The 22,437-nt window shown below is 35.4% G+C and overlaps 2 protein-coding genes and 1 pseudogene across 2 annotated transcripts; 1 reads left to right on the top strand and 2 right to left on the bottom strand.

The window, feature by feature from the left end:
* Nucleotides 1–1,379: 1,379 nt before the first annotated feature.
* On the bottom strand, nt 1,380–3,812 carry LOC120164887 (annotated as a pseudogene).
* A 1,630-nt stretch (nt 3,813–5,442) lies between these two features.
* LOC120163563 (cysteine-rich repeat secretory protein 55-like) lies at nt 5,443–6,952 on the top strand. The gene is made up of 2 exons (XM_039173472.1): nt 5,443–5,448; nt 6,005–6,952. The coding sequence occupies exons 1-2, from the start codon at nt 5,443–5,445 to the stop codon at nt 6,791–6,793; spliced, it is 795 nt and encodes a 264-aa protein (XP_039029403.1). The 3' UTR covers nt 6,794–6,952.
* A 49-nt stretch (nt 6,953–7,001) lies between these two features.
* On the bottom strand, nt 7,002–9,829 carry LOC120164876 (asparagine--tRNA ligase, cytoplasmic 2-like). Its single transcript, XM_039174520.1, has 8 exons — nt 9,364–9,829; nt 9,029–9,271; nt 8,341–8,928; nt 7,968–8,153; nt 7,728–7,792; nt 7,492–7,621; nt 7,303–7,361; nt 7,002–7,212 (listed from the first exon to the last, which is right to left on the bottom strand). Exons 1-8 carry the CDS (start codon nt 9,775–9,777, stop codon nt 7,029–7,031), a joined length of 1,869 nt encoding a protein of 622 aa, XP_039030451.1. The 5' UTR covers nt 9,778–9,829; the 3' UTR covers nt 7,002–7,028.
* Nucleotides 9,830–22,437: the final 12,608 nt, after the last annotated feature.

Raw genomic sequence — 22,437 nt, 5'->3', positions numbered from 1 at the left:
ATATTGAAATTAAAATTAGATTGTATTGGAGCAGTATGAAAGATACGGGTAAGGCCTCATCATTGCCGAAAATCCAAGATGGCAAAGGCAACATTTTTATGCCGATTTCCCCACCCACCTACGCATTATTTTATATGTTATCCATTCGGCCTGCACAAGCTATTGGGTTGGTCCTTGTTGGGCGGATGAAGTAAAGATTTCCAAATAAAGTTTTAAATTTAGAGGTTAAGCCAATTAATTTATAAAAAAAATATACGCCTCCCAGAAACCTTGAAAAGTGACACTAATTAATTCATAATTTGTGGATCATTTAAAATATTTTTTGCCTATTTTTTAAATGTAAATTTTCATTTTCGTGAAAGATCATTAACTGTTCAAATCAAATAATCAAACTCACCTTTTTTATTTAATTAATTTCATCAAGAGTTGATGTGCTGCTGAGGTGTTTAGAAAGGGAAGGCGATGATATGGATGCTTCTTTTGCAAGCTATGTATGATTCTATCCTGTTAATGGCAGAAGCTTCCAAAACTGAATATTAGACTGTGAGTGTCATAAAAAACTGGGATAAAAACCTATTGGATGCACTCAATGATAAAAATGAATGATGTATTGTTAATAGATCAGACAATTAAAAAAAACCCACTTTTCTTACTACATGTACTCTTATATTTATATTTTTATTGTTATTTCGATGCCTCCATTATTGTATTGAGTTTTTCTTTTTAAATATGCATGAACTGTTCAATTGATGACGAATCTAGACAACATAATCTTCCAAGTTCCAACATGCCTAAGTGGAAGGTAAGATGATCTCCGTGCATTTAATATTTGTCACCCCAAAATGAAAGTGCCCTCTTGGTTAGGTAACATGCTCTACAATTTTTACTCACGTCCCTATAAATATCTATAACGTGATTAAGCTCACTCAATAAATGTGATGGTTGCATTGAATTGCTATTTATGGCCACCAAATGCCACCCAAGAGTTGGGTTGTCATAACATATTGCTCTTGTGATCAATATTTGTTTAATCAATTGATAAATCACATACACTGTGCAGACACAGTTATTCGAACCCAAAACTTATAGGAAAAACGTTTTATAAAAAGTTTATTAAAACTGAATTACACAATCAAAAGATATATTTATATGAATTTAAGAACTGGATTTTGTTCATAGGCAAAAGTGATGGCTTCGTTACGCTATAAGTTCAAACCTATTTTCCTGATCTAATATATGGCATCCGGGTTAGTTATCTTCTTTAAAACTTTCACATATAGCACATATTGAAATCTAGATATAAATATATAAACTTTCAAATATACGAAATGTTTCTCGAACGAACAGACAAGGAACATACCAATTTGACAGTCGACTTCGAATCCGAACAACCTACACTATAATATCGCTAATCTGAAATCTTCCGGTATGTAAGAGAGTGCGTATCAGATGACAAATGCAGTCTTATTTTATAACTATAACAAGACCCCCAAAAAGTATATATTGAGAAGCTCCAAAACTGACGGACTTAATCATGTTGAACTCACCAGGATGAGCAGAGTGCATGGAAATGGAATTGGAATCAGGGACTGCAACATGAGGGAACAAGTGCCGAGATCATCTTGCACAGCAGGAGAAACCCTCCTTGGACGGGTTCGCCCCATCCTTGAGTGTGACTCGATTTGCAGACAACTCGCCTTTATATGCATCGGAGTTTAGGGCTTTTCGGCTTACATTGGTGTAGATTTCCCTGATAACGATCTCGAAAGCAGTCTGAACGTTAGTAGATTCAAGGGCGGATGTCTCCATGAAGAACAAGCCTTCTTCTTCAGCAAGGCTCTTGCCTTCCTCCACGCTTACATCTCTAATGTTCTCCAAATCACATTTATTCCCCACCAGCATTCTTGTCACAGTAGTATCACAATGAGCTGCAAGATTAAAAATTGCAGATGAGGTTAAAAAATTGTCTCTGGAAAGGTAAAAACTTTGCAAATTTACCAGGAAAAAACAGTAGTTTCCACTTTCTATTAACTTTCTAAAACAAAGCAGAAATCCTTAATAGTTCATCTTTTTCCTATACAAAAGACAGTGGGCGGTGGGGCAGCAGCCGAGGATGTACTAAAAAGATGGGACAGATAAAGGAATTGTACATGATGGAATATCATCTGCTAAATTAGACATTTTGAGGATGACTGCATGAACTGGTAGAGTTAAAAGCTGAAGTCCGAGTACGGGGCATTTGGCCATGCACAAACAGACTCCACCAAAAATGCAAAGGCACAAACACTCAAAAAGAGAAATAATGGTGACCATAACGCGTTTTTCTTCCCAATAAAAATAAAAGGAAAAGCAGCTAATCATTAAAAAAGATGGTATAAAATCAGATTTTCATCACTCAACTTTAATCATATTCCTATTGGTCACTAAACTTTCAAGAATTTTAACATATATGATCACTAATTTTTGAATTAGTCCATTTTTAGTCACTCAAAAATAACAAGATGACATGGGTTGTTTGCTTAGGACATCGGAGCAACCTCTTTTTTTTAGTCCACTCCAGACACCAAAGAAGATGAATCATCGACCTCTATCACTCTATAAGTTTAGACTTTCTAAAATCACTTTAAAACTCGAGAAACTTCAATTAAAAATCCGGAGAAAAACAATTTTGATCTACAATTCTAATCATTTAATCACCGTAAAATCAGGATATATTATCTCCTACTTCTTCACCTTTCTATGGTTGGGATTTGGAAGATGTTTCAGCATGGGAATATTAAAGGAAATCCGAAAATTTGGGTTAAAAATTGAGGAAGATTCCAGTGGTATTTTCATAAATTTAAAATAAATTTTAAAAATATAGATACTACATCGTAATACAGTTTAATAATTAACGGTGAAATGGTAAAAACGGAATGATGTCAAAATTAAGTGATTCAATTGAAATATTTTAAAGTTTAACAACCAAATCAGAAATATGATCAAAGAGAAGTGAAAAATTTATAGTTTAACCAATAAAAAAGTTTGCAACAGTCGGGAGTTAAAAATACTTAAAACCCTAGCAAATTTACGCCACAAACAATGAATATGCATCGAGAGAATTTGGATTTTTTTTAATCCTCAGTTGGATCTGCATTTTAGGAATGTGAGAGAGAAAAAGATGTGATGTTTATCAACAGCAGCAGAGTTTCTCTATGATTGCTAAAAGCGACAATGACTCCAGAGAATCCAATTCTACATTCTTGCTATGCCAAAAACAGTATTAAAAATCCCAAACACTTGTACATAACAAATCAATAATCGAAACAAAAAAAGGGAAAGAAGATGAAGAAAGAAAGACTTACTGGTAAGTTCATCAAGCCAGCGTTTAATGCTGTCGAAGCTACTCCTCCTACTGATGTCATAAACAATAAGAGCACCAACAGCGCCTCTATAGTAAGCGGAAGTAACAGCTCTGAACCTTTCCTGACCAGCAGTGTCCCAGATCTGCCCTTTAATTTCCTTCCCATCAATTTCCACACATTGGGTCTGGAACTCTACTCCAATGGTTGCCTTTGAGTTGTTGTCGAACTCGTTCCTAGCGAAACGTGACAAAAGGTTCGATTTTCCCACGGCCGAGTCCCCGATCAGCACAATCTTGAACAAGTAATCCTCGCCTCCTGCTCTCTTCATGCCCACCCATGTCTCTGCGATGAAAAAAAAAGAGAGTGGGTTTTTGACTTTGTGTTGGTTGTCTTGTCTGAATATGAATTGTTAAAGTGTGGGTCTTTAAGGATTGAAGGTGGGAAGTAGTAGAAAAATGGTGGCCACGGACAAGGGAGCGTAATTGGCGGGGTTTTGATGGAATTTGCGGTGATATTTGTTCTGGTTTCTGGGCTTTGAACATAGACTGGGTTATGTGGGCTTTGAGTTAAGTGGGGTTTGCTAGGTACTATGGCTTCCCTCTCATAATGAATCGAGAAATATTTTTTAAGGTAAGTATATATATATATATATATTAAAAATATTAATTTTCCTTATAGTAGCTAATTTTTCTTTGGTTCTTTTCTGGATTATCAAAAAAAAAAAAAAACTGATTATAGAGTGATCATTTGTTCACCTGGATTCCTCTTACATCCATCACCAGTTCCCTCGCACATAGTTTACACAACTATCATGCAGGCAGCGGGATTCCTTTCATTTTCTCTACAGTTGGAGATTTTTAATTTAATGCAGAGTCGTCACTCTCATTTATTAAGGTAACTTCGAATCTAATTTGAAAACTTAATTGGAAACTTGACCATAACTAAACTTGATTTGACGTAAATTTTAATTTTTTTTATATATTTTTATCAAAATAAAAAAAGAATCGAATAAAATATTAATCAATTTAATTCAATAACACTTTAAACCAAATTTTAACATCTTAAATAATAAATTTTTAAATATATTTTATTAAAATCTAACTAACATATAAATACATAAAGAATATATTTATACTCATCATTAGACAAGAAGATCTCCTTAAATCTAAATTCGATCCAATATCATTGAATTGAGAAACATGATCCAATCTCGTAATGTAGATTTTTTACCGACCCTAGTTATGTCTAGAGTTATTCTAAGGTAGATTTTGTTTGACTTATGTTTTGTAACGATCGATGAAGTTGTTCTAAATTAAATTATATTTTATTTATGTTTTGCAATGAATTATTTTATTTGTAATGATTCATATCCATTGTCTTTATAATTATAGATCAATAAAATTATTGTATTTATAATCTTTTAAGGGCTAAATTTTATTAATATTGTGTAAAACTCAAATGAGTTTTACACAGATTCAAGATTGTTGGATGAGTGAAAATAGATTACTAAATTAATTCGTTGTTTTCTTCTAATGAATAAATTCTCATTTCTTATTGTCTATTTTCACTCATTCAATTGTCACAGATTTATGTAAAACTAAAAGAATTTTACACAATGTAAGTGGATCCTATCTCATTTTCTAATATATATATATATATAACTAAAGTTAAAGATAGTAAATGTGCAAGTAAGACAGATGCTTTTTTATTATATATATTTTGAATAGGGAGAGAGGATATCTTTATTATATATTTTTTATTTAACTATTTGTATTTAATATATTGGTCGATTAATTCAAATTGAATATATGGAGAGATACTCTCAACCTATTTTTTTCATCACACTATTATAATTCAAACATTTAATCTTATTTAAAGGATTTAGTGTCTCGTTCACTATTAGCAAAGTAATAACAAATTATATCATCAAAAGCATATATTGTGGTTTGTTCATTGCTTTCCAAGTTTGTTCTCGTATTCAATTTCCCTCCTCCTTGACTCATTGTTTTTTAATGGATGCATTGTGTTTTGAATCTCTAAATGTATGATAATGGTTGACCAAATTAAGGTCCCTCTACATGAAAGCATGTGATCAGAAATGGAGGTGAGAGCCGTTCCTATATTTTCCCGGAATAGCCAATCAAATGCTGAAACTGAGCCTTGATTATCAACAAAAATGGCTGCAACCGTGCAAACATTTTGTAGTCATTTTACTAACACTAGGATTTGAAATGTTGTATATATAGTGATGAAAATAGTTCTTTTCCAATGTCTTTTTAGTGGAAAATGATTCTATTCCAATTTGTTCATGGAGGAGGAACATGTGTTACTTTTTTATCCCATTGAAGCACCTAAACAAATTATTATTAGATTATGAAGGCTGAAGCTTCCCTGTTTGGTTGCCGAGAATCATTAACATAAATGGTGATGAAATGTTATAAATTATGAAAGATATAACAAAAAATCAATCTCAAATCAAGGAGAAAAAGAAAAAGATAATGCCAACATCACTTTGCTTCAAGGATTAGTTTCTTTTCATTTAATAAATTGTGCAACTAGCATCAATTCCCCCCAAAAAAAAAGATAGATCTTTTCCCACTTCTCCATCATCATCTTCACTACAAATGGCAATACTAATGGCATCCCAACACTAAGCGTAGCATCAAGTTTGCAGGAAAGAAATCTTGAATTTGTTATATGTGCTTCTTATTTCGTTGTTTCTAGTTAGTTGCAGGGCTGATCCTTTGGGGAATTTTTGCAACCAAAACACCAACATAAGCAGCAGTAGCCAGATTTCTGTAAACATCGATCGCTTGTTAGCCGAAGTGGTCTCGAAAACTGCCTTAACAGGCTATATCGAAGCTTTCTCGGGCAAGGGTTCTGACAAAGTCTATGGTCTTGCTCAATGCAGAGGAGATGTTAGCAGCAAAGATTGTTCGAGTTGCATACAAGATGCAGCGAAGCAAATACGCCAACGCTGTCCGAATCAAGCCGATGCAAGGATTTGGTACGACTATTGCTTTCTAAGGTACAGCCAAGACGATTTCGTTGGAAAAGTTGACACCTCGTTCGGCATATTTTACTTCAATGTTGAAAATGTCTCGGACCCACAAAGTTTCAACAAAGAACTTGGAGCTCTGATGGATAAAATTAGATCGGAAGCTGTCATGCCAAAGAATAAAGGACTCGGAAAAGGTAAAACCGGATCGTCACCGTTTGTGACCCTTTATGCATTGGTGCAGTGCACAAGGGACCTGCCTCAGATAGATTGTGCACAATGCCTGGCGATTGCTGTCGGAAATTTCCCCAACTTCTGTAACGACAGGAAAGGTTGTCAGGTCCTATACAGTAGTTGTTATATCCGGTATGAGCTCTATCCATTTTTCTTCCCACTAGATTCAAACAATGGCACCTCAGTTGGCGAAAAGAAGGTCATAGTTCGCCATTAGATTTTGAAATCCTGGTGTGATATGCCAAAATCAGTTTGTTTCAAGGATTAGTTTCTTTTCATTTAATAAACTGTGTAATTGGGATCAAATAAGAGTGATGTTTAGCTATACATTATGATATTTCTTGAATGTTGCATTTAGTATATCTGTATACACAATTTTTTCTTTGTCTGGAATACAAGTAAGTTGAAACTGATCTCGATTTTATGAACTATTTATCATGCACTTTTCGATGTTAGTTGTTGGCTTTGCCATGACTTCTGGGAAAAGGAATTGAATCTCTGATGTCAGTCAGGCCAGTGGTAAGGAGAACCATAAGGTCGAACCGTAGGCTGAATCCAGAGTGCTTGACTGTTCCGTGCCTGCGAAGATCTAGGTACCAGTCATACTGATCTCTTGACAAGTGAAATTCCTTGATCCTGAAATCAGAAAACCATTTCCGAAAGTAAGAAATTTGTCTTTGAATCCAAAAGTTCCTAACATTTGCAGTAGACTAAGGATGGCATTACCTTGTACTTAGCATGTCAAAGCGCTCTTCATTTTGGCTCCCTGTTATCACAGTTCCAATCTGCAGATTTAATTTATCCAACTTTATAACCATTCTAAACCAGGAGAGGTCCAGGACACGTGTTGGTGCCTGAAGATATATGTTTCAAATCTTCTAATGTTCTTCGCCTCTTAATAAAATTTAGACTTACCTTGGGTACAACCATCTCAAAGGCTGCAACTGTTGTTCCATCGTCGTTCAAGCGAACATAAAATGGCTTAACTGCTTTCGGATAATCGTAAATAATTACAGGCCTCTTATAGTGATCATCAGCCAAGTAGCTGCCATTAAATAAATGGATAGTAAGTACCAAACTAATAAGAACATTCTTTTCTGTCAAACGCTTTTGCATTGGCATGACTAGGTTAATAATTGCATAATATATACCTTAGATGCTCGGCTGTTAAAGGGACGCCCCACTGAAGTTGTGCTTCAAAAGCCTTATCTGGTACCTAATGTTAAAGAATGAAATTAAAACGTTCAGTCGGATCGAAGTTGCTGTAGATATGGTTGAAATGTTTGATGTCCTAATCTATGTTATCCGGACTTAGTGTGAGTATTTAAAGAAAAGCAGAGTAGTAGAAACATGTGGCTAATACATAGGAAGAATGCGTTGTCCAGGTTTACCTTTCTCAAAATTTCCACTGCTTCTCTATAGGAAATCTTGTCGTAAGAACTTGTCGTCATGTATTCGAGACGATGAGTAATAGTTTTGTCAATTCTTCTTGAGACAAACTTCATGTCTTCTGAACAGTTGACCAATATCCATCTGCAGAGGAATTTGAAATAGTCCTCTGCACATTTCATAGCGTCCTGGAAGCTCCAATGGAAAATATAATATAACTGAGATCTTAATTTTTGAATACTCATTCAAGCTGAATACGTAATATATATGTTGTTGTTCGGATATATTCACATATAAGCATGAAATCACTACTATTTCATCACCAAAGATGTAAATTACATAACATACTTGAGCCTTGGGTAGGCAAATTCTTACCTCTAACTGTGAAAAAGCCATTTCGACCTCAACCGTCCACATTTCAGCAACATGTCTGGGGGACACTGTTTTATCTGCTCGAAATCTTGGTCCAAACGAGTAAACGTGTCCGATTGCACATGCATAGCTCTCCAGGTGAAGGCGACCAGACACAGTTAAATAACTCTGCCGACCAAAGAAATCTTCATTGAAGTTCATCGAGTCAGGCTTCACTGCAGTTACCGGTTTCGATTTTTCTCTTGCTTCAATCTGCTGAGCTAATTCATTCGTTTTCTGCAAATCCTGAAGAACAACAACAAGTGCTTCTTTATTGCTGTCACTTCGCTTGAGTAGTTCAACTACACTCGATTTCTCCTTTATAGCAGCCTTAACAGTTTCAAGGCTAACAGTATCGGCATCACTAACACCGAGTGGCTCCTCTTTCTTGCTTGTTTTCCCCAGAAGAGTTGTAACCTGAAACTTTTCACTGAACCCTTCAGCATCTGTCGCTGTGATGATTGGCATTTGCACATGCAAAAAACCATGGTTCCGAAAGAATGAGTGGGATGCAAAATCCAGGGTGCTTCGAATTCGAGTGACGGATGATACCTGTAATGCAAAGCATATAGAAAGGAACATATTCGTTTCAATTTCAAGGTAGTTTTCTTATGACACAAAGACCAAAACTAGCAATGGGTACTGAGAATACCGTTGTTGTCCTAGGACGAATATGAGGATAATCCCTTAAAGAATCAAGGGGCAATCTTTTCCTCGACAAAGGGTACTTATCCTGCTCGACTGTTCCAACATGCAGAATTTTTTCTGCCTTAAGCTCAATTGTTTGTTTTCCATTTGCTGAAGTTTTTTGCAGAACACCCTGGGCTAATATACATGTTCCAGTCGGTAGAATTTGGCTAGCTGACATTGGAGCTTTAGTTGAATCTATCGCGACCTGATCGAGAAATTTCCATACCAATTAGGAATATCTGCATAGCAATCTAATAAATCTCTTTATGAAGAAAAAGAGAATAAAAGAAAGAATACCTGGAGAGTTGAAATGCAGGAGCCATCGTTAATCAGTAGAAACAATGTGGAAGAAGGTGATGGTTTAGGAATCAAAGACTCCAGCTTTTCTCGAACAGATGGGGAACTAGCAGGACCACACAAAATCCTGATAATAGTCCTGAAACAGGGGATTCGAGACTCGAGAATTTCCAAACAGGGTAGTCCTTTACGCTCCGGCGAAGCAGGGGAAGCATCAGAAGCTGCCGGCGGCAAGGGAACAGGCTGGTTCTTCACCTCCTTGGAAGATTTCACCCACCCGCCAACAACCACCGTCTTACCAACCAACCCCATCTCGCCATCAGTACTTTCCAATACGGTTTTCAACATCACCCGGTTCGAGTACATCGAAGTCGTTAAAGTGGAGCCAGTAGCCTTTGGTTCTTGAGACTCCATCTTTTGTTATGAAATGGACACAGAAAGAAAAAAGAGCTGAAACAGGAAGGGAATTAAGTGTTTGCAAATTGCAATTATGGATGACTGGAAACGGCATGGCTTGTAGGATGATGATATAAAGACAGAGGAAGAGAATTGTTTTTGCTTGAGAAGGAAGAGACATGTTTTTCCTGGGTTTGGAAGAAGACCAAGGGAAAGGGTTGGCGGCAAGGTTAGGCATTCTTCTTAAGTTGGATATCCGCGGGAACTTCCATACCTCAACTGAAATTCCGCAAGTTTATTTTTATTTCTTTTTATTTTCCTTTTTTATCAAGGCACGTTTTTTGTATTAGCACAATTGGTTTAGATAATATAATGTAAAATTAATATTTTAATTTTCATTGATATATTCATATAATTATAATCAGAATTTAACTTTTATAAAATTTAAATAAAAACATATCTAATAATTATTTAAAATAAAAATAATGGTTGTCCCTTGTTCCCATATGTAATGGGGTAAGCGGAGGTAAGATAGTAGGCTACCCCCAACACTAGGTTGAGAGCGGCTTCCGTAGAAGACCTCCAAATTATGAAATGCCCTCCATGAGACTCGAGTCCCATAACCTCAAGATTAAAAACCTTGAGCTCTACCAACTGAGCTGGATGGTAGTTATTATTTTAATAAAATCGATATCGTAGTTATTAGTTTAATCCAATTACAAGCCCTGTTTCCTTAGGGACTGCCTAAAAGCTATTGGACATGTATCTAACATATCCTCCAAGAACCGTTGTTTAGTCCATACCCTAATCTTGGCCCAATGCTTAGGAATGTTCTTGTTAATTTAATTTTACAATTATATCAATATTTGCTTTTAAGCTTAATGAAAATCTTATTTATTACATATTTTTCTTTATTTTTTTCTTTATTAAATTTAATTTTCATCCTTTATAATATTTGACTCTTAATATTTAAAATAGTTGAATAGTTATTTTTTCGACTTTAAAATATTACAAAACAACTGCATTATTGACACAAATTTTTTATTAATCTGGATAGGTACAAGGTAATATATGTTCAAAGAATACTCTCGACATTGAACGCTCGTTCCCCGGCATTTATGGTGCTCGAACCCGATCCTTAAGGAATAACAACGATTCATTTATCATGGAGGCCACTTGGTTCATGTCATTGTTGACACATTTAATGTGATATTTTATGTAAATTTTATGATGATTTTTAATTTTCTAAATTTTTAAAAATTATGATAAGGTTGTCATATGATGGTAATTAACGTAACGATATCCTAACTCATTAGATATTATCTTGTTAATTATTTATGAGAAGAGTACATCTTTTACGAAATTTTTCATCATAATTTTTAAAAGAATAAGGTAATGTTATTTTATTACAGGTGTCCTAACACATTGGATGTTATTTCGTTATTTGTTCATGATAGGAAATGTTAATTTTGCTAACTAATTTTCGGTATAACCCAATATTAACATTTCTGGTATAAAAATAATGTTTTAGGTAGTGTTTCACTGAAAATGTTAAACATTTTAGTTAGCGTCCAATATTAATATTTTCGGTAAAAAAATAATGTTTTAAATATTGATTTACAGAAATGTTAAAAAATATTAACATTTCTGGTAACTCTTTTATTTAACTGTATATTAATTGTGGATCATTATTTTTAGGGGAATTCACTTAACCTTATATTATTACTTTAATTTTGTGTTGATATTATACGAATTTTGTTGTACCTTTTCTAAAATTTCTTTACTAAATAATATTTTCGAAGTTATTTTTTTATCAAAGCATTCATAGTCTTATATCATCTTGTTTAATATAATCTATTGAAGTTTTCCCCCTCTAATTTGTTACCATCTCTGACATGACTCATGGTAAGTCTACGTGATATGTCAGGCTGAATTTATTATTTGAAAATTATATATAATTTATTTGTCAACCTATGAATAGTCATTATCGTCTTAGGTTTGACATCAATCTTAAGAATTTGTATATGAATTACCATGCAAGACTTGAGAAAGAATCTTGAACTCTCCTTCTCCCTCTCCCTCTCTTTCTCGATCTCTCTATATACATAGTATACCATCTTCTTCAATTTATTATATCCATCCACTATAATTCTCCGACCAAATGAGAAGGAATAAATTGTCGACAATCATTAAGAAGGAATAAATTGTCGACAATCATTAACATGAGAATCTTTCCATTAACAAATATGTATTGAAATAGATATATTAGTTCGATGAGCTTTCAGACTCAAACTAGGGTTTGTGTACTAGCTAGCAGTAACCGAACTTGGAAGTCCAGGGTGGTTGACGAAATATTTTTCAACATGCAAAGTGTAGGCTAAGCATTAATTGTAACACCCTCAGATCAATACGGATAACCCGATCCGAGGTGTCACATTAGGGCCACCGAAGCGACCCACAGTAAAAATCCATGAAAATTAAATTTTTTATTAAAACGTGTAAAATCATAAAACAATTTATAAATAAAATAAGAATCTAGAAAACCATTCATATATTACAAACAGAATTAAAATCATACAAGTTTTAGACTCAGTATATACATATATATACATATATATAAAATGTGACATACATGCCCCATAATTACACATTGTACCGTATTCTGAAAGTCAAGCCGAAGGAACTCCCAAAACTGAAGTTGATATCTGCACTGTATCAATTCTTTTAACCTGAATAGTGAGTAAAGAGTAAGCTTTGGGAAGCTTAATAATACATAACTACCAAATGAATGCAATAGGTCATCAGGTATAAGGTAAAACATAAATTCCTTAGCGGGAAAGTCATCATTAGATTCTAGCAGTGAATTTGGATTCCATTAACTAAGTCTTCAGCTACAAATATGAATTTACGGTCTGAAAGAAGTATTCAGAGAGAGACATATTCAAAATATTAAATTGAGGAGTCTAGTGTGTTCCAACAAAACAGAGAAATTTGTGCATATCCTTTAAAAACGTTAGTAGTTTAAAACATATTTTAAAACCACAATAATACTCCTCCAACCGAAAACCGATATGCAGTTCCCCAGAACTGTATCCATAAGGACTTACCCTAGGCCCATTGGGTGTAGGTGCCAATGTAACATCCCAAACTACGGGCTAGTGACTTTATTGTAAAGTTTCAGAATTTGTTGATTTATATAGGAATATTTCAGTTGGATTAAGTGATGAATATGAAAGAATTAAAAGAATAGTATGGTAATTTAGCTTAAAAGATACTTTCATCTCTCTATTTAGAGAGATACACGTGGAAGAGGAGATAATTCTCCAGAGTTATCTTCTCCTCTTTGTTCTTCATACGTGAGGCTTGAAGCATGAGGTGAGTTTTCTGATTTGTTAGTTATTTGTTAAATTAAATGTTAGGTTTTGATCATTAGAAGATAACTAAGCTTAAGGAAAGCTTAAGTTGTCTTATAATCAAAATATGAAGAAGTTATAAGAAATTAAAGAAAATGGGTTTTTATATGAAATTATGGAAAAGAGTTGATAAGTTGAATTTGAAGTTAAATTTGACTTGTCATCATGCTAATTAAGGATTGTGAAGTGTTAGAATTGAATTTAGAACATATTGAAATTTGAGTATGATTCTTGATTTACATATGAAGTGGTATCGATTCCCCCTCTTGAACGGAAAATTCCAGTATGTTCAAGGGGTATCGATTCCCCATGGGGGGTATCGATTCCCCCTAAATGAAAAATGAAATTTGGTTCTTTAATTTAGTTTAAGTTGTTAACATCAAGTTTAAGGTTTAAGCTTCTGATAGTTGTTTTGAAATGTTATAATTATGTAGATATTGAGTCTAAACAAGTTCCGGAATAATCAAAGGATTAGGATCGAATCAAAGCAAACAAGGCTAAGGTGAGTGCAATTTTAATTGTACTTATATTATTGAACGGACATTGACTTGCGATGAGCTAGTGAGGGAGTTACTATGGTAAGAAGTGACTCCTAAAATGTTATTTGATTTGTGATTCTTATATGTGCATGAATACATGAAATGTGTATAGGTTATTATATATGTTATATGATATGCATAGACATAAGAGCATAAAACATAAGATATATGATATAATATGCATGATTATATGCATATGTGATATATGCTATGAGACATGACAATGTGAAATATGCTACGAGACATGACAATGTGAAATGAGATAAGCTATGTGATTATATGAAATGACATATGAATATGCAGTACGTGATACATGTGATATGATATGAAATACATGGTTACACATACATGTGGTATGTGACAGAAAAGAAAGAACAAGTGATGAGAAATGTATTCCTCATAAATGCCCATAGTATATGATACGAGAGCTATATGTATAGTTGGCATGCCAAGATTCGAGGGTATTATAGTCCTTCGGGACGTAGTGGTCCTACGGGACATATATAGAAGTCCTTCGGGATGAATACTGAACAAATGTTCGGTGCCCATGAGGGAATTTATACGAGCTGTGGTGACAGCATTAGTGCACAACCTCAATATCTTCACATACCTTTGTTCTCAACAACAATATACACAGGCAATTGAAATATAAATTAAAGTGAAAGTGATGCAAGAAGGTAAGTTTCATGTGTGCATGACTTGGTTATATATGTCATATGAAATATATACATGCATATTGAAATATCATGATCAAATGGTAAGAAAGCATAATCATGAATCTACTATTACATGTTTATTTATTGCCTCACTAAGTCTATGGCTTAGTGTGTAAGTGATTTACACGTAGGTACCAAGAAACGAGAAGAGCAAGAATATAAGCAGCAAGGACAATATTATTACTAGAAGATCAGATCAGAAGTAATCGACAAAGTAGGTATTTTGTTGTGTATAGAGTGTTGGCATGTAATAAGTCGTTAATTATGAGCACTCTGATCGAATTTGTTTTCTGAGGTCTCTTTTATGTAAATTAACGTACTTTGTTTTAAACAAAGTTTTAAATTCCCGGGGTTTTCCTTTAAAAGTCAAAGTCTGAAAAGTCAATGTGACACCTCAGACTCGTATTCGAGTCGGGAACGGGTTGGGGTGTTACAGTTAATGGCATCAGAGCTAAGGTTTAGTCGATTCTCGGCATAAATCAGAGTCTAGAGTGTTTTATAAGGTATACATGCTAACAAAATAGTGAAAACTTCTGATATGATGGAATAATAAGTATATTGTTATGCTAATAGAACTATATGATTGTATTTTTATAGATGTCCGGACAAGGTAGTTCTAGAAATGAAGCGGGAGATGATATACCCACTGAAAGCAGTAATTCACCTGCCCTGGCCAGGCAGAGTGAAGAACAGACACCCTCTGGAGTGCCTGTGAATGATCAAGATGTATTCTTTAGAACTTTAGATGCGGTATTGGCGCATTTTCAACCTCCTGTTACTTCAGCTCCAAAAATGAATATTGCAAAAGAGTTAAAGGGTTTAGGAGCTCCAGAGTTTAAAGGGGAAGCCGATGAAGGTCCTGTTACTATGGACCTTTGGCTTAATGACGTGAAAGTCATGCTTGAGGGACTTCATTGTTCCGATGCTGAAAAGCTAGATGGATTGATTTCCTTGTTGAGAGGACAAGCAAAGATCTGGTGGACCAATGTTACATTGAGGATGTCTAACAATCAAGTTACTTGGTCATTGTTTTTAGAAGAATTTAAACATAAGTACATCGGAGATCAATTTGTTCGACAAATGAAGCAAGAGTTCATAAATCTGAAGCAATGGAATCACACTATATATGAGTACGAGTGTGAATTCAATAAGTTGAGCCGCTTTGCTGTCGAGCTTGTTCCTACAAAGAAGGATGCTTGTGAATGGTTCGTAGAGGGGTTATGTCCTCTGTTGAAGGAAATTCTGATTATATTGAATCTATCATCCTTTCAAGAGGTAGTCAATCGTGCCAAAGCTTTAGAAAGAGCTCAGAATGAGATATTTGAAAATTCAATAGCTCAAATAGTCAAAAGAATGGGGTGCTTGTTTAAGTTATGCACCATCAAAAAAGGGCAAAGATGCTGGTTCTCGACCCCAAGGGAGATCAGAGTCAGTGGCATCCTCTGCTAGAGGATCGAATCCAATGAGAGGTAGACAAACTCAATCAGTGGTATCTGGAGCTGGGAGAGTTAATCAGAGTCAAATTAGACAATGCCCACATTATGGAAAGAATCATTCAGGGATATCTAGGATAATTTCCGGAGCTTGCTTTAGATGTGGGGGAGACCGGACATTTTGTTCGGGATTATCCCAGGGTAGCCGATGATTCTGCACAACCAGAGGTATATTTCTGCAGGCCAAAGGGGAAGAGGTAGAGGCAGAGGAGGAAATCAGTCAGAGTCCTCTGCTCAACAAGAGATACGGTCCACGGCTCGAGTGTATAATCTCAAGACCAATGAGGATCGGGATGACCCAGAGATTGTAATAGGTACCTTTCTATTGTTTGATAAACATGTTATGATATTGATTGATACGGGGTCTACATATTCATACATTACTAGTAAGTTAGTGAGAGAATTGAACATTCCGTTAGAAACTACTAGTAATGAGGTGATAGTGACGAATTCGTTAGGACACAGTGCTTGGGTAAATATGGTGAGTCGAGGATGTCCCATACGAATTCAAGGAATTGAATTCCCTGCTAATCTGATGGAATTACCTTTTGACGAATTCGAGGTAATACTGGGAATGGACTGGTTATATCGTTACTATGCTAATGTTGACTGTATAATGAAAAGAGTAAAGCTGAGAAGTCCAGAAGGGGTAGATGTGGTGGTATTTAGTGAAGGATGAAATCCATTAGCAAATGTAATTTCACTAATGTCGGCGAAGAAGTTAATGTTAAAGTGATGTCAAGGGTTCATTGCTAATGTATTGGATGTTAGAACCAATGAGAAAGGGATTGACGAATTCCTATAGTCAGAGAGTTTTCTGACGTTTTTCCTACAGAGTTACTGGGTTTGCCTCCAGATAGAGAAGTGGAATTCCATATTGAAATAATGTCTGGAACTTCACCTATTGCAATGGCATCATACATAATGGCTCCAAAAGAGTTACAAGAATTAAATATTCAATTACAGGAATTACTGGACAAATGTTTTATTAAACCAAGTGTATCACATTGGGGAGCTCCAGTTTTGTTTGTTAAGAAGAAAGATGGATCAATGCGACTCTGTATCGACTACAGACAGCTCAATAAAGTGACTATCAAGAATAAATATCCAGTTCCTCGAATCGATGACTTATTTGATCAATTAAAGGGAGTTTAAGTGTTCTCAAAAATTGATCTACGTTCAGGTTATCATCAATTAAAGATTCAAGAGAAAGATGTTCCAAAGGCAACGTTTAGAATAAGATATGGTCACTATGAGTTTATCGTAATACCGTTTGGAGTTACGAATGCACCAGCTGCTTTCATGGATTTAATGAACAAAATTTTTCAACCCTATTTGGATCAGTTCGTGGTGGTTTTCATTGATGATATTTAATATATTCAAAGTCAGAGGAAGAGCATAGTTCTCATTTGAGGATTGTCTTGCAGAATTTACGAGACAATAAGCTTTATGCTAAATTCTCTAAATGTGAATTCTGGTTGAATGAAGTGGCATTTCTTGGACATGTAATTTATGTAGAAGGAGTTTGAGTGGATCCTCAAAAGATTAAAGCTATTATGGAGTGGGAAGTTCCAAAGAATGTGTCAAAAGTTCGAAGTTTTCTGGGGTTAGCTGGTTATTATCGAAGGTTCGTTACAAAATTTTCAATAATAACATTACCCCTAACTAAGCTGTTGAGAAAGAAAGTAAAATTTACTTGGACTCAAGAATGCCAAGAGAGTTTTGAAAAGTTAAAGAAGATTTTAACAGAAGCTCCAGTGTTAGTCCAACCTGAGTCTGGCAAGGACTTTGTAGTGTATAGTGATGCGTCTCATAATAGTTTGGGATGTGTATTAATGCAAGAAAGCAAGGTGGTGATATATGCTTCGAGACAATTAAAACTGCATGAGAAGAATTATCCTACACACGATCTGGAGATGGCGGCAGTAGTGTTTGCTCTTAAGATATGGCGTCACTACTTGTATGGTGAAAAATGCTACTTGTATACGGATCATAAGAGTTTAAAGTACTTGATGACTCAGAAAGAGTTGAATTTAAGACAGAGAAGATGGGTGGAATTTCTTAGGGACTATGATGTTGTGATTGATTTATATCCCGGAAAAGCGAATGTGGTAGCGGATGCCTTAAATCGAAAGACGTTTGCAGCCTTACGAGCTTTAGATGCTAGACTATCGTTAAGAGGAGACTATGCTATATGTACGGAATTGGCTCTCAAGCGATCATGGCTAGATCAAATTAGAGTATTGCAGGCTAGAGATGAAAAGTATTCAAAGAAGCTACATCAAATAAGGAATGAAGAGTGTACAGATTATGAGATGAAAATGGATGGGAACCCATACTATCAAGGGAGGCTAGTGATTCCAGATGATAATGAATTAAAGACTGATCTATTAACGGAAGCTCACTATAGTCCATTAACGCTGCATCCAGGAGGAAACAAAATGTATATGGATCTCAAGAGTCGATATTGGTGGCCTGGAATGAAGAAAGACATTACAAAATTTGTATCAAAATGTTTGACTTGTCAACATGTCAAAGCTGAGCATCAGGTTCTGTCGGGATTATTACAATCAATATCAATTCCTCAGTGGAAATGGGAGAATGTAACGATGGATTTTGTGATGGGGTTACCTTTAACTCCAAACAAAAGAGATTCAATCTGGGTGATTGTAGATAGATTGACTAAGTCAGCCCATTTTATTCCAGTGCGAACTGATTTCTCCATGGATAAATATGTTGAACTATATGTTATAGAAATTATACGTTTACATGGTATACCTGTTTCCATAATTTCTGATCGGGATACTAGATTCACATCGCGATTTTGGAAATCATTATATGGAGCATTGGGAACTCGGTTGAACTTTAGTACATCATTTCATCCTCAGACCGATGGACAATCTGAGCGAACTATCCAAATTCTGGAGGATATGCTTAGAGCTTGCGTAATCGAATTCAAAGGATCGTGGGAAAGGCATTTGCCACTTGTTGAATTTGCATATAATAATAGTTATCAGTCAAGCATCAAAATGGCTCCCTATGAAGCTCTTTATGGAAGAAGATGTCGTACACCCTTGAATTGGTATGAACTTAAGGATCGAGAAGTTATTGGTCCTGAGTTGATTCAGGAAATGGAAGAGAAAGTTCAAGTAATTCAGAATAATCTGAAAGCTTCATCTGATAGACATAAATCATATGCTGATTTAAAAAGGAAAGAAATTGAGTTTCAAATTGGAGATAAAGTGTTCTTGAAAGTGTCTCCGTGGAAGAAAGTATTGAGATTTGGACGTAAAGGAAAATTGAGTCCTCGGTTTATTGGACCATATGAAATCGTTAAGAGAGTGGGACCAGTGGCATATCAATTAGCTTTGCCACCTGATATGGAGAAAATTCACAATGTTTTCCATGTTTCAATGCTTCGTAAGTATCGATCTGATCACTCCCATATTATATCACCAGAAGAAATAGAAGTGCAATCGGATTTGACATATAAGGAAGAACCGGTCCGAATTTTAGCCCATGAAGTTAAACAATTAAGGAACAAGACTATTCCATTTGTCAAAGTGTTGTGGAGAAATCACAAGGTGGAAGAAGCGACGTGGGAACGTGAAGAGGACATGAAGATTTAATATCCCCATCTCTTTGTACAATGAAAATTCGAGGACGAATTTTCTTAAGGGGGAGAGATTTGTAACATCCCAAACTACAGGTTAGTGACTTTATTGTAAAGTTTCAGAATTTGTTGATTTAAATAGGAATATTTCAGTTGGATTAAGTGGTGAATACGAAAGAATTAAAAGGATAGTATGGTAATTTAGCTTAAAAGATACTTTTATCTCTCTATTTAGAGAGATACACTTGGAAGAGGAAATAATTCTCCAGAGTTATCTTCTCCTCTTTGTTCTTCATACGTGAGGCTTGAAGCATGAGGTGAGTTTTCTGATTTGTTGGTTATTTGTTAAATTAAATGTTAGGTTTTGATCATTAGAAGATAACTAAACTTAAAGAAAGCTTAAGTTGTCTTATAATCAAAAGATGAAGAAGTTATAAGAAATTAAAGAAAATGGGATTTTATATGAAATTATGGAAAAAAGTTGATAAGTTGAATTTGAAGTTAAATTTGACTTGTCATCATGCTAATTAAGGAATATGAAGTGTTAGAATTGAGGGTCATTGAGGGTACTTAGGCCATTTAGTATTCAAGTTTATCCCGGTCATTTCAGAGTTTTTAGAGTAATTCGATCATTTCAACAATTTGGATACGTATAATACTTCAATTCGGTTCAATTTTTTTTATAATATAGTCATTTCAAGTAATTCATACGCGTAAAGTACTTTCGGTAATTTAGCCTCCGGGTGTTCGTTTAGGATTTAGAAATTCTAGGTTATTTTTCTATTTCAAGGATATTTCAGTCATTTCATTTAATTTTGGCATATACATTACTTCTGGCAAACTAGTCTTTAGGAGTTCATTCAAGAATCAAAATTCTAAGTCTTTTATCATCTCAAAGGTTATGGTCGATTAACATGGTTATTTTTACTTTCAGGGACAATCATTGTCTTTTACATCACACATGTATTTTCGTAGTTTCTTATCCAAGTATTTCCGACATTTAACCTTTAACGAAATTAATCAGAATTTACGAGTCTTGAGATTAATTGATTTACTGATTAAATCATTGAACTTAGATTTATCGCTTATCGATTTTCTAGTTCCTTACACAAGTCGATTGAGTCTTATTGGGTTTACTGTCTTTATATCGTATTCAATTCGAGTCCATCAATAATTAACTCTATGCAATTGACCAATAACTTCAATCATGCATTAACAAATCACCAACATGTACCATAAAGCATGCATATGGTAGTAAAGTATTACCTCGATTTTTAAGTCACACCAGTTAACCAATTAAACTCCATTTGATCACACTCAAACTTTAATTCCACGTCCCATAATGTATCAGATACATGGTCAAGCCAATTACATTAGAAACAAAACTTAAACGTGAAAATTCGTATTGAATTGGGAGATAAAATGCTGAAAAATAGCTTACCGAGATCGAATTTGGCAAAACAGACTTTGGATTCAGACTCAGGACGTCAAAAAACGTATAATATGACTTTTCAGAAATTTTAACTTTTTGGTGAAAGTCAACAGTCAAACTGATCAAAGTCAAAGTCAACAGGTAGGTTAACGGTCATGTCAAAGTCAATGGTTCGGGTTAAGTTCAATGGGTTAGATCGGTTCGGGTTGACTCAGTCTGATTCGGGTTGACTCAGTCTGATTCGGGTTGACTCGTACTAGTTCGGGTTGACTCGAACTAGTTCTAGAAAGTTCATTGAACCACAAAAAAGCCCTATACACGTTGCCAGTGCGTGACAACGGTGACAAGGCAGGTTTGGACGACCGAGCATCCCACGATCAACCACACACCAACATCTACTCAATTCAACAACTAATTAAGCCAAAACACGAGGGAAAATATTCGAACAAATGCGAGAAATGCTTACCCACTGTGGACGACGACTTCGTTCGGGTTACGAGTGGACTATGGTGAGGAGCTTAGTGGTAGCGGCAGTGAGTCAAAACGACGGCTGGAACGATCGAAAATGAGAAAAATTGGGGTGGCGATGTTTTGGGTTTTGACGATGGACGATCTATCCTCTACGGCGGACGACTGAGAATCACGACGAGTGGTCAGCTGGGTTACGGTCGCAACGACCATGCGTACTGGATAGGGGCGACAGTGACATCCACCGATGAGCGGTGACGGCGAATCAAAGAGGGCGAGCCAGCGAGTTTTGACAATTTCGCTCCTAATGACGGCCAGATCGGGTGACTTAAGGTTGGAGTTGAATCGTCGATCACTGCTGAGGTCGAAGACAACGGCGGTGCACTCAACCGCCACCTGGAGGGGCTGGCGGAGGGGTGACGGTGGGGTTGTTTTTTTTGGGTTTGGGTTTCGAGGTTTGGGTACTTGGTTACCAATGGGGGAGAGGTTTGACAAATGGGTTATAACCCGAAAAAATTATTATAATACTTATATTTATTATATTAGTCACAAACAATGACTCATGCTAGATGGTATAAGTTCGAGTTTAAACCATCTCAGCCAACTTCCTATTTTTTTCCACTTATCAGAAAATTGGGTAAATTCAAGGCTAAATCCCTGAACTTCTCAAAGTTACAAGGTTGACCTAGAATCTTTCAAAACTACCCATTTTAATCCCTTAATTAAGTAAAATAATTTAAATAAACTTTAAATTAAATTCGGGGTGTGACCTTAATGGTTCCATATTTCCATCCCCACATCTCATATTTCCCCCTTTAGCTCGAACCGTCGATGCGGGGTGTATTTTGGGGGACCCCTTATAGGATAGGTTTGCAGTGTGCCCCTTCCGAGTCACTGAAAGATTTGCAAGTCTAATCTCATATGCTCATTACATGACCACAAAAATCTCTCTCACTCATTTATCCTCCCTATATACCGCCCTATAACCTCATATATATCCACAC

The sequence above is a fragment of the Hibiscus syriacus genome, unplaced genomic scaffold (assembly GCF_006381635.1).
Source record: "Hibiscus syriacus cultivar Baekdansim isolate YM2019G1 unplaced genomic scaffold, ASM638163v2 tig00002919_pilon, whole genome shotgun sequence".
NCBI lineage: Eukaryota > Viridiplantae > Streptophyta > Magnoliopsida > Malvales > Malvaceae > Hibiscus > Hibiscus syriacus.
This window is presented reverse-complemented; position numbering and strand designations above follow the sequence as displayed.

Excerpts from the sequence above, each read along its gene's own strand:
- LOC120164876 (XM_039174520.1), bottom strand. The coding sequence starts at position 9,777 with ATGGAGTCTCAAGAACCAAAGGCTACTGGCTCCACTTTAACGACTTCG. Across the intron at positions 8,154-8,340 it reads TGGCTTTTTCACAGTTAGAG|GACGCTATGAAATGTGCAGA; the intron begins GTAAGAATTTGC and ends TGGAGCTTCCAG. Across the intron at positions 7,622-7,727 it reads TTAACAGCCGAGCATCTAAG|CTACTTGGCTGATGATCACT; the intron begins GTATATATTATG and ends ATTTAATGGCAG.